Source organism: Anabrus simplex, chromosome 8, assembly GCF_040414725.1.
Source record: "Anabrus simplex isolate iqAnaSimp1 chromosome 8, ASM4041472v1, whole genome shotgun sequence".
Taxonomy (NCBI): Eukaryota; Metazoa; Arthropoda; class Insecta; order Orthoptera; family Tettigoniidae; genus Anabrus; species Anabrus simplex.
In genome coordinates, this window is record NC_090272.1 from 215853386 (window position 1) to 215866281 (window position 12896).

A 12896-nucleotide genomic window follows, 5' to 3' on the forward strand; every position below is an offset into this window, starting at 1 on the left:
ATTCTGAATTCAAGGAAGCTCTATTGAAGCGTTTTTGGAATTCAGAGACGCAACATTTAATTAAGTTGCAGTTGTATGCTAAGAAGTACAATACTTCTATAAACACATCCCATTACTCAGATTATTTCATCGGGCAACTTAAGAAGATGCAATTTTTGGATCCACCATTGCCTGAGCGAGAGCTGATCCAGGCGATCACGTTGCAATTCCCAGCCCAAGTTCAGGAGATTTTGGTAGCTGCTAACATACAATCTTTAGAACAAATGGATGGGATACTTCGTAGATTGGACACAGCCCACGCTCAATGTTTACCGAAAGGGAGTAAGACTAAAGAAATGACTACCAGTCCTGTCGCCATTGTGACACAAGGACGTCCAGATCCGGAAGTACCAGAGGAACGGCCTACATCACGAAACACACCTTCCCGATATCGAGGGTATAAAGGACGGCCGGACCGAGGGAAAGTGCCATACCAAAATAGATTAACATGGAAAAAGCCAACAGAGGCCCAACAAGTAGAGGATAGGGTTTCTTATCGAGATGAATTGCATAGACGATGGCGAGAAACTCAAGAGTACTTGAAAGAACAGCGAAAGGGCGAGGATCAAGAAGGAGCCGCCTCGCTAGAGTATCAGCAAGCCGCTGGTAAGACAAACGAAACACCTGCCCCGAACCCCAACACAACGGGTGCAAAAAAAAAAAAAAAAAAAAAAACCTCCAATATTTTCTTAAGAAGATTGCCTGAAAATGGAAGGAGGGAAGAGCCGCTCTGCGTAACTCAGGTACATTTTTGGCACGTAGAGGACACGGAACTACTCCATGAAAACATGACACCGTCTAGGCCAAGAATCCAACGTAGCCTGCCAGTAATCACCATTAGGGTTGGCAATATTAAAGTTATGTCATTGGTAGATTCAGGAGCTCAAGCCTCACATGTTTCAGCCAGACTATTAGAAGCCATAAAGGAGAGACGTGATGTACTTGTGATGCCTGTTTCCCAACTTAGGATCAAAGGGATTGTTCCAGATAAGTGCATTAAATGTACACTACAAGCGTTTATGGAATTCGTCGTGGGACATGTTCAATTTGAGCATGTTTTTCTAGTAATCTCTCAGATGAAATTCAATGTTATCCTTGGATCGGATTTTCTCATCAAATATGGAGGAGTGATCGATTACACAGCAAATGTCATTACATTTTATAACGTTGACCCTGTAGAATTACAGCTGATCGAAGGAGACGACGGTCGGATACAAGGGATAGATAACCCGCAAGAAGAATTCGATGGTGGAAATAGCGATGCTGCACCAGTCGGAGATGAAGAGGGTGATCCCGAAGAAGTAGGACCCGTCGAAGATGTACCCCTGGTAGATGAGATGTACGACGACGGTCCAGACTATGTCAGCTCCGTAATCAGTGTGATTGAAGACCCAGTGGCCAACAAAGATGTTGCGGATTCATTCAAGGAAATCTTCGAAACTTATCCAGACGTGTTCAATGATAAACCCGGAGAGATCCAAGATTTTAAATATCATTTAGATGTCAAGGATACTTCCACTTATAAAAAACGTCCCTATTCCATAGTATGGAGATGCAGAGCATAAGCAAGAACACACATCATGGAACCGCCGAGGGAATATATAACGCTTCTAGCCTAAAAACATACTTCGAGAGAGAAGCCTAAAGAAAATCCTTGTCGAATTTTCTTTGCCCTAAGAGGGGAGGACATGTACCGGGAACACCGCTACGACAGAAGTTCGAAATATGTTTGTTGAACTTCGCGCGAGGTGGAAGGTAGGCAGCCCGCCGAACGCAGTGACGTACCCAGCGAGTGACGTGGCCGCCGTAAGCCAGCTATCCGCTACCATATATGGTAATGATCCAGCTCGTCCACAAAGGTACATTTTTGAGCTAATTCATCGCTATTTTGACACTGCCAACTTAAAAGCCTCTACAATGGACATCATCTCTTCAGATTTCAAGAAAATCCACCGAGTATTATAGAAGTTATAAGGGTAGATAGTACCAGAGTTCTAGACACTTCCATGCGAACGTGTATAAAAGGAGGCTCACCCGACCTACGAATTCAGTGTCTGTCACTCCGCCGTCTCTGTGACACGGGTGACAAGAGAAGTGTTGTGCGTGTCGAACTTCTAGTCGACAGTCTGCGAAATCCAAGTTCGGTAGTTTCTCTAAGTGTTGTATCAAGACTATCATATTCTTGAAGTGCCTGAATGGGACTTTACTTTTGAGAGCATCGTATTGGAACTTTGTCATATTGCCACATTGGGACTTTGTTTTTTTCGTGTGTTGTGATTGGACTTTGATGTTTTCTTAAAGTGCCATATAAGAACTTTGTTTTTTTTTCTGAAGCGTCTCATTGGAACTTAGTTATTTTCGCCAAGTGTTGCGATAAGACTATTATTTTCTTAAGGTGACGTACTGGAACATTGTCATCGGAACTTTATTTTCTTCGAGTGTCATGTTGGGACTTTAACATTTCGACACGTTGGAACTTTATTTTCTTCGAGTGTCGTGTTGGGACTTTAACATTTTGGTACATTGGAACTTTGTTATTTCTACACATTGGAACTTTGTTTTTTTTGAAGTGCCACATAAGGACTTACTTATTCGACGACGATTGAATTTCACGTGTGTTGTGTATCGCATTGAACTTACGTTTCGAACTTATTCGAACTTATATTTTTGAATCAATTTCTGGAACATTGAACTTAGGGGACATTCAACATTACGTTTAATTGTGAAATATGCAATGCTTTCCAAGTGCTGCACAGGGACTTATGTTTTGATTCTTAAAGACTGTGACAATTCAGAATACGCATATCGCATTTCCAGAAAGCCTAGAACTTTCCAGTATTTTGAGTGATCCATAATTTATGAAGTCAGACTTATTCTTTCGAATATTATTTTCTTTAATGGCTATTCACTTCGCTTATTAATGCAACAGGACAGTTTCCGAGTGCTACTTATTCAGTTCATTGCCAATATGTTTTAAATCTTCAGAACTATGCATTTAGGACTGCAGTGACAGTAATCCTCTAGAACATTCTGACTTATAGTGAGCTTGCATTATGAACTTGCATTTCTACCAGTACTTGTTCTTCAAGTGATTATTCCAGACCGTTTCGATTTAATATCTAGAGTGCAATAACCATAATTAAAGGGTCATATCTGTTCAGACAGCGCCCTGAATGTGTGGAGTGCCGTGCAGGAAATTCAGGTGTGAATTACGTCTCGAATCGAACCCAGGAACGTGTGCCAATCTTCGAGACATTCCAGAACGTCGAGACTTCCAGAACGTCGAGACATTTCCAGAACCTCCAGACATTCCAGAACTCCTCATCCGAGCAGGTGTGGTCCCTGCCCAGTCGATGTTCAGCACCATCCCAGGACTTGGAGGTACCAACCAGCCACGACACTTCCACGCTGCTGTACGAAGGTGATATGAACTTGCTTTTGATGACCAATAAACTCAATTTATCAAAATAATCTCTCAAATTGATAACTATACCTCTCTCTGTACCAGCTCCAATGATAAAGCCACTCCCTTGATTAAGAATCATGCTCGTTCATTTAATATCAAGCGCCTTAAAGATATGAACACATTTTTACGGGTACAATACATTAGTTGCTTAAGGCAACTTACTGGTTGCAGATTTCTGCCTAAATACCTATTTTAATTCTTGAATTGAAAATGTGGTTTTTCAGGTTATTATTCTTTCTGAGGTACTAGGAGTATTATACTGTATGTGAATTTTTTAATGCAATTAATGGCCTATTTGACTAGTAAATGCCTAAAAGACGCCTCTTATTGGTTAAAAGTTGCCTTAAGCAACTAATTTATCGACAAGGTGGGAAATAAAAAATACTTAGTTGTGAATCTGTTTAAGTGCGATACGAACCATGAAGCTGATTTTATGTAATACACATTTTGTATCGCTAATTTCATGGTGCAAATTTTCAGACGACCCCCATCCATAAGATATTTATGCCAAAAAATGAAGCAGTGTTTTTCCTTTCTCTCTTTTTAAGTATACTTTTGCAAGTAATTATTGCTGGCAAAAACATGTGGCAATAATGGCAGAAGAGTACTCTGAGTAAGGAGATAAAGGCCAAGTTATGAATGACCTTGATGGATGGAACTGTGTAAATAAGGTAGCTTTGGTGGAGGGGTCATGTAAGGTGAACAGAGGAGGATAGGCTATCTAGAAGAATAATGGAATCTGCTACAGAGGGTAAGAGAAACAGAGCGAGACCAAGATAGCAGAAGTGAGACTTAGTTTTAAATGATTTAAGGATAATAAAGTGTAGAATAAAATCAGACCATGGAGTCATTTGCAAATAGAGAATTTTGAAGGTGCACAGCTAATTCACAGAGGCTTGTAGACTGACTGATGACAGGCATATTGGTCTACAATGAAGATAAATGTATGTTTGAAGTATGTATCAGGTCTCTGAGGAAAACAGTTTGAAAATGTAGTGGAACTACTTCCTCTCCACTATCTGATCAGTATCTCATTAATATCTGCAGTTCTTTCTTGTTTTCAACATTGCAGTTTTAAAATGTAGTGGAATTACTTCATTCCACTCTCTAATCAGCATCTCATTAATATGTGTAATTCCTTTTGTCTTCAACGTTGATTATTTCATAAAAACAGACTGAATGATAAGAGTTCCCCACATCACTTGAAATAACCTGAAGAAAACATGATGTGAATATATCAGTTAAGTCCTGCATAATAAGATAAACACAATGGCATGCCATTATAGTAGAAAGAGGAGACAAAAAAAACATAAAAATACTAAAGGCCAATCTTCACATCTTCTTACACTACTGTCTTCAAACAGATTGGTTCTCTTTTCATCAGTCCCAATTTATTTATATCTGTTTGTTCTCAGGCCCCAACAAGTTTGTTTCTGATTCCATGCTTCAAAACTCATTGAGAGGCCATTATGAAAGATCTCCGGTATTAATATGGAAAGTGTAGGATACGCAGAAAGCCACAAGAAAAGGGAAGAGGCAAACAGAAAGATGAATACAGATTGTAGCAGACTAAAAACACATATTTTTACCTTTCTATTCGTGACCTGATTCATTACTTCTTTGATTCTTTCCATTACTTGAATACATTAGTTATAGTGTCTTTTTAGTGAGTCAAGAAAAATTGTTCTCAACACCCCCTCATGAGAACGTTGGTAGAAATATTGATTTCACATCACTGCAAGATTAAGCTGAAAAGTTGAAACATACTGATCTCATAACCCAAATCAGTTCAGCTACTGTTGCCACTGTCTTTGAAGTAAATGATTTAATGAGTGGTGAAGAACTATGGCTTGCCTCAACCCACATCACTTCAGCTACTATTACCACCATCTTTGAAATAAATTATTCAATGAGTGGTGAAAAACTATGGCTAGAGATGTGAAGAAAGGTTAATTATTATTTGCTGAAAAATGTATTTATATTTACCTTAATGTCATAACCATAGAGGTGGACACATTCATTGTACTCATGGTTGACGTGTCTGGACTGTTCATTTCCATCAGTGGCAGCCGTCTCAAGCTCCTTCTCAGAGGTCTTATGTTGCTACTACAACAATAATAATTACAAGAGTGTCACTGAAGAACATAAAACATTCCTTAACTATGGAAGGGTAATATAAAGCATTTGTTCTAGTTACACACTGTCACATTATTCAGATGATTCATTATCACTAGGTTGCAGATTTCTGCCTAAATTCCTATTTTAATTCTTGAATTGAAAATGTGGTTTCTCAGGTTAATTATTCTTTCTGAGGTATCGGGAGTATTATACGTGAAATTTTTAATGCAAATAACTGCCTATTTGACTAGTAAATGCCTAAAATATGCCTCTTATTGGTTTTTTTTAAACAATTGTGCTTTACGTCGCATCGACACAGATAGGTCTTATGGCGACGATGGGATAGGAAAGGGCTAAAAGTGGGAAGGAAGCGACCGTGGCCTTCATTAAGATGCAGCTACAGCACTTGCCTGGTGTGAAAATGGGAAACCATGTAAAGCCAACTTCAGGGCTGCCGACAGAGGGGCTCGAACCCACTAGCTCTCGGATGCAAGCTCGCAGCTGCGTGTCCCTAACCACACCGCCAACTTGCCTGGTCCTCTTATTTTTTATGGACAATTTTATCATTCCCCCAGCATGAACACTTCAATTTGAATTTTAATAAAACTGGCACTACAGCCCTGATGGACCTTTGGCCTACCAAGCAATCTCTCCTCAATTAAAAGGCTTGCAGAATTACATAAAATCAGCTTCATGGTCCGTATAGCACTTTAACAGATTCACAACTAAGTATTTTTTTTATTTTCCACCTTGTCGATACATTAGTCGCTTAAAACAACTTATTGGTTAAAAGTGGTACATGTTTCGTATATTATTAACATCTTCAACCACATAACACGGTTTAGATGAAAAATTCATATATTGACAAAGTATCAATGCTTTGAGAGAAAATGTCCTTAAAATTAGCATAAGAAGATTAAATGACAAGATTAAAAACAAAATACTCAAGAGAAAATATATAAATTCTTTCTACAATTGAAAGCAGTTGTCAAGGAAACACTTGTACAATAGTCCATAGAGAATATGTCCTGATGAGTATTCTTTTCTTAAAACGTTTATGACCGGGCAAGTTGGCCGTGCGGTTAGGGTCAAGCAGCTGTGAGTTTGCATCCAGGAGACAGTGGTTTCGAACCCCACTGTCGGCAGCCCTGAAGATGGTTTTCCGTGGTTTCCCATTTTCACACCAGGCAAATGCTGTACCTTAATTAAGGCCACAGCCGCTTCTTTCCCACTCCTAGGCCTTTCCTGTCCCATCGTCGCCATAAGACCTATCTGTGTCAGTGCGATGTAAAGCAAATAGCGAGCGAAAAAGTATATGTAAAAAAAATTATACATTTTCTCTCAAAGCACTGATACTTTGTCATTATATGAATTTTTCATCTAAACCGTGTTATGTGGCTGAAGATGTTAATAATACATGAAACATGTACCACTTTTAACCAATAAGTTGCCTTAAGCAATTAATGTATCGACAAGGTGGAAAATTAAAAATACTTAGTTGGGAAGGCATGCAGAATACGGCGTGACATAGCACACAGTCACCACGATAAATCCTCTTAGCTTTCTAGATTGGGGTCGTTTTCTCACCATCAGATGGTTCCTCAACTGTTTTCATGCAAGCTGAGTGAACCTTGAACCAGCCCTTGGATCCAGGTAAACATCCCTGACCTGGCCGGGAATGGAACCCAGGGCCTCTGGGTGAGAGGTAGGCTCACTTCCCCTAGACCATGGGGCTGGCTTCATGGAACTTTTTTTTATTACATGCTTCCATTTCCTCTGATATAGCAGCATTCCAATGTGTTGCTTTCGTCATCACTCCAACATTCACATTTACTACCCCATTTATTATTTTTTTTATGAATAACTGATTTCTTCCTTTTTTTATCCAGCAGAAAGCAGAGAAATACATTAACTATTAATAATTCCATGTGTTATCTTTTACAGAGCCACCGGACCCCAGAGAAAATGAACCATTTAAAATCAACCAGTACGAAAATGGCTGTATTTCAAGTCAGGCAAAATGTGTAGTTGGATTTGTTCGTATCCATATTGAGAGTTCAGTTTTATGAGAAGCACGTCGTGTGTCATCGATTATTTCATTCTGCCACTATACAAGTGAAGAAATGATGAAACAAGTCATCAAGGGTCTATGTAAACAGACAATGAATCAGTCCAAGATATGAAGGAACTATTCTTGAAGTACGAAGGTCGATCAAACATAAAAAGGATTTTTGTTCCTGAACATCAACAGTTGGTAGGACTGGCCCCGCGCTTCTGCTATGTTTAGGCAGGACCGTTAGGAGTGGGAAGAGCGTACGGTTAGATATTTCCCGCTGTTTCGCCAGTAACGCTCAAAATTAATATCTTGATTTATAAATTTTTATTTTTGTTCCGTATTGATAGCCACCAAATATCATAAAAATAAAGAAAGGTTCCACCTAATCAATACTTATTTATTATCACATGTATGATGGAATATCACATGTATAATAGGACTGGTTTCGACCTCTTACAAGGTCATCCTCAGCTACATTAGAATCCTATGTTTGCATTTTTTACATTATGCCTCATTCCTAAAAGTTTTATGACATATTCTGAAAATTTAACATTATGTTAATTACACTTTTGTTAAGAGTTCCAATGTTACAATATAGCTAAATTTATGACAAGTTAAACACTCTTATTACATAATATAATGACCTAATGTACACATGTAATTATAATAAAACGGATTCGTCTTTTCTTTCCAATGCATAATGTAAGAATAATTTACCATATATAACCATATATCCGTGAATGTATGCTTGTACACGTGCATGTGCTAACCTATTGCAGAAAAATGATTATGCTTGATGGCATTGACATATTCATTATATCTGATCATAAAATTTCTACCAGTACGCCCTATGTAACTTGTAAAGTAGTTATTACAACTAATTCGATAAACTCCTGACTACCGGGCGAGTTGGCCGTGCGGTTAGGGGCGCGCAGCTATGAGCTCGCATCCGGGAGATAGTGGGTTCGAATCCCACTGTCGGCAGCCCTGAAGATGGTTTTCCGTGGTTTCCCATTTTCACACCAGGCAAATGCTGGGGCTGTACCTTAATTAAGGCCACGGCCGCTTCCTTCCCATTCCTAGGCCTTTCCTGTCCCATCGTCGCCATAAGACCTATCTGTGTCGGTGCGACGTAAAGCAAAATAGCAAAAAAAAAAAAAAAAAAAAAAAAAAAAACTCCTGACTGAAGATATTTATTATTACTGTTAACTGTCTTGGTGTTATGTATGCTGTGCCTACTATTATGTGTAGTTCTGAAAACTATTTTAAGATTATGCTTTTTAAAGATATTAGTTAGAGAATATATACTCGTGTTATTAAAAGTGAAAGTTTCGTAATCTTTCTTGGGTTGATCTAGTTTCACCAGTGTAGTTTTGGGTCGGGATTTGATCTTTCGAATAATGGAATTAACCGATTTGTTTTTTCTGTAATAAGTAATGAAAAGGTCAAATAAAATATTGGGTTTCTCAGTTATTTCGTTAAGGTTATAGTTGGCATTAAAGTATTGATCTAAATGAATGTAAAAGTTCTCTATTATATTGAGTAGAGGTCCTTTCTTAGCTATTTTGAGAATGTCCATGTCTGTTTCAATATTCGTGAATTTGTGATTATAGTCGACCATATGTTGGCCGATAGCTGAAAATTTGTTGTACCTGACTGCATTGAAATGTTCTAAATATCTAATGTTGAAGCTCCGGCCGGTTTGCCCCACATAAGAAACATTAGAGCATGTATTACATTTAATCCTGTAGACGCCTGATTTTGTGTACCTATTTATTTTATTAACACGAGATGTGTTATGTAAAATTTGTGTGTTGTTGTTGTTGGTTTTAAAGGCTATCTTCATACCTTTTTTCTTTAAAACGTTGGTGATCTTGTGAATTCCATTGACATAAGTGAAGATGGAAAAAGAGTCATGTTTGGGTCATGTTCGGTCGTTCAAAATTCTTTCTTTAAGTCAATTAAGGGTCCCCCGACAGTACAAACACCTTCACTTCCTCTCCCGTCCACCCCGCCTTGAACCTTCCCATCCCTCCCACCCTCCACCACTTACGTCATTCCTCCCCTCCGTATTCACCCCCCCCCCCTTTCCTGCTGATCTACTCCGCGCCATGCTCACTCCGTAAGTTGCATTCAATCCAGCAAGTTTGTTCCACGCAGCGCAAGGTGAGTCATCGTTTATATTTTCCGGTGCCTCGCTTGCTCTCGATTACCCGCGTTAATACTATCTTCTTTCCCCAGGTTCATTGGGGTCCCGATTGATCTGAGACTTCTGCTCAACACAGAAAGCCTTTAATTCCACCATAGAACAGGTTCAACTTTGTCAATTTTAATTTGGTGCTAGTCTCATTGGACAATTCTTCCCTCTACGCAAAAGTGGAACTTACATCTACAACTTTCTAGAAGCATATACGTAGTTATATATGTCAATCGTGCAACAGAGGAGCAACTGCCAACCTGACTATCTTATCAAGAGTTTTTACGTGACTTCACAAGATTTTACTTGTCATTGTGAACACTTTTGTCACTTTTATCATTATTCGCAAATACGGTTTTTTCACTTTTATCTGTCATTCCACCACCATCCCATCCTTTTAGATCCTCTCATTTCTCCATACTATTTTTATCACTATGTCTTTTACTGTTGTAATTTGGCTAGGCTGATGATGGTCCACAGTGGACCGAAACTAGTACTTTTTAATGTCATTGTAATGTTTTTGTAAAAACATCACATGATTTTTTTGTATTGAGTAGGTGGAATATTAAAAAATTTTGTATTTACTTTAAGCATACTTCAGATATGGTTCTATATCCCAACCCATTGTCTTTAGTAAATCCCCAGAAATCTGATCAATTCCAGCCGCTTTTCTAGTTTTCAACTTTTGTATCTTATTGTAAATGTCATTGTTATCATACGTAAATCTTATTACTTCTTTGGCCTTAGTCTCCTCCTCTATCTCGACATCATCCTTGTAACCAACAATTTTTACATACTGCTGACTGAATACTTCTGCCTTTTGAAGATCATCACATACACACTCCCCTTGTTCATTAATTATTCCTGGAATGTCCTTCTTGGAACCTGTTTCTGCCTTCAAATACCTATACATACCCTTCCATTTTTCACTAAAATTCATATGACTGCCAATTACGCTTGCCATCATGTTATCCTTAGCTGCCTTCTTTGCTAGATTTAATTTTCTAGTAAGTTCCTTCAATTTCTCCTTACTTCCACAGCCATTTCTAACTCTATTTCTTTCCAGTCTGCACCTCCTTCTTAGTCTCTTTATTTCTCTATTATAATAAGGTGGGTCTTTACCATTCCTTACCACCCTTAATGGTACAAACCTGTTTTCGCATTCCTCAACAATTTCTTTAAACCCATCCCAGAGTCTGTTTACATTTTTATTTACCGTTTTCCACCGATCATAGCTACTTTTTAGAAACTGCCTCATGCCTGCTTTATCAGCCATATGGTACTGCCTAACAGTCCTACTTTTAAGACATTCCTTTCTATCACATTTATTTTTAACTACGACAAAAACAGCTTCATGATCACTAATACCATCTATTACTTCAGTTTTCCTATAGAGCTCATCTGGTTTTATCAGCACCACATCCAGGATATTTTTCCCTCTGGTTGGTTCCATCACTTTCTGAATCAGCTGTCCTCCCATATTAACTGATTTGCCATTTGTTGGTCATGCTTCCTGTCGTTCGCATTTCCTTCCCAATTGACACCTGGCAAATTCAGATCTCCCGCTACAATCACATTTCTTTCCACGTCGTTTCCCACATAGCTGACTATCCTATCAAATAATTCTGAATCCGCGTCAGTGCTACCCTTTCCCGATCTGTACACTCCAAATATATAAGTTGCCTATTATCTTTAGAAATGAGCCTTACACCCAGAATTTCATGTGTCTCATCTTTAACTTTTTCGTAGCTTACAAATTCTTCTTTCACCAGAATGAACACTCCCCCTCCCACCCTTCCCATCCTATCTCTACGATACACACTCCAGTGCCGTGAGAAAATTTCTGCATCCATTATATCATTTCTCAGCCATGATTCAACTCCTATTACAATATCTGGTAAATATATATCTATTAAATTACTTAATTCTATTCCTTTCCTTACAATACTTCTACAGTTCAACACTAACAATTTTATGTCATCCCTACTTGATTTCCAGTTCCCTGTTCCCTTATCACCGCTCCCTAGGCCATCCCGTTTCCCTGAATGTACCTCCCTATTACACTTCCAAACAAATTTCCTAACTTATACGTACCACTGCGGTTTAAATGAAGGCCATCTGAGCGCAGAATCCCTATCTCCTACCCACCCATTAGGATCTAGAAATTTCACTCCCAGTTTCCCACATACCCACTCCAATAGTCTCATTTAAATCCACAATCACCCTCCAGTCAGTATCCCTTCTACACAGTATTCCACTAATAACAATCTCCGCTTTCTTAAACTTCACCCGTGCTGCATTTACCAGATCCCACACATCTCCAACTATGTTGGTACTTATATCAAATTGCCTTACATTGTTGGTACCAACGTGAAACGCTACCACCTTCTCCTTCCCCTCTCTTCTACTTTCCTAAACATCTGCCTCAACCTAATTCCTGGATAACACTCTACCCTGGTACCCTTTCCTCCACACACTTTCCCCACGTGTCTAACGATGGAATCCCCCATGACCAGAGCCTCAACCCTACCCACCTCATTTGATCCCCTCCCCTCCTGGTCAGCCCTATCTTTCCTGATAGCTGCAGAAGCTACTGCCTCCTCCCTTTTCTCCTTCCCATGACCCTGTTCCACCTGTCTTTTCCTATCCTCTACTCTACATTTTCCTTTCCTACCTTTTCCCTTCCTCCTACTTCCACACATCTCAGCAACAGTTCCCTGTCCCTCATCTTCCCTCTGTTGTTTTACCTGGAGTGACTCGTACCGATTTCGCACAGACACCTGTCCTGAATTCTGATCCTGAATAGAGCCCTTAGCCTGCAATCTCCTTCCCCATACAACATTAGACCACCTGTCTTCTATAACTCCTCCCTTTCCTTCCCCTCCCTCTTGTACACCTACTGTAACCTGTACATTGTTTGAGGGAGTCCTATCTTCCTTCCTGTCTACTGTGAGAATCCTAATTATCTCCCTCAAACTTTCCAACTCCACCCTCATACCCCTCAATGCCTCGCCACATCC

General features: G+C 39.2%; 1 protein-coding gene across 1 annotated transcript in view; it reads right to left on the reverse strand.

Annotated features, from left to right (window-relative positions):
• LOC136879371 (chromosome-associated kinesin KIF4B) overlaps positions 1 to 12896 on the reverse strand; it is a 174446-nt gene that overhangs the window by 39113 nt on the left and 122437 nt on the right. Inside the window, exon 8 of the mRNA XM_067153187.2 lies at positions 5492 to 5611. Within this exon, the coding sequence (XP_067009288.1) occupies positions 5492 to 5611 (120 nt within the window). The remainder of the gene's footprint in view (positions 1 to 5491; positions 5612 to 12896) is intronic.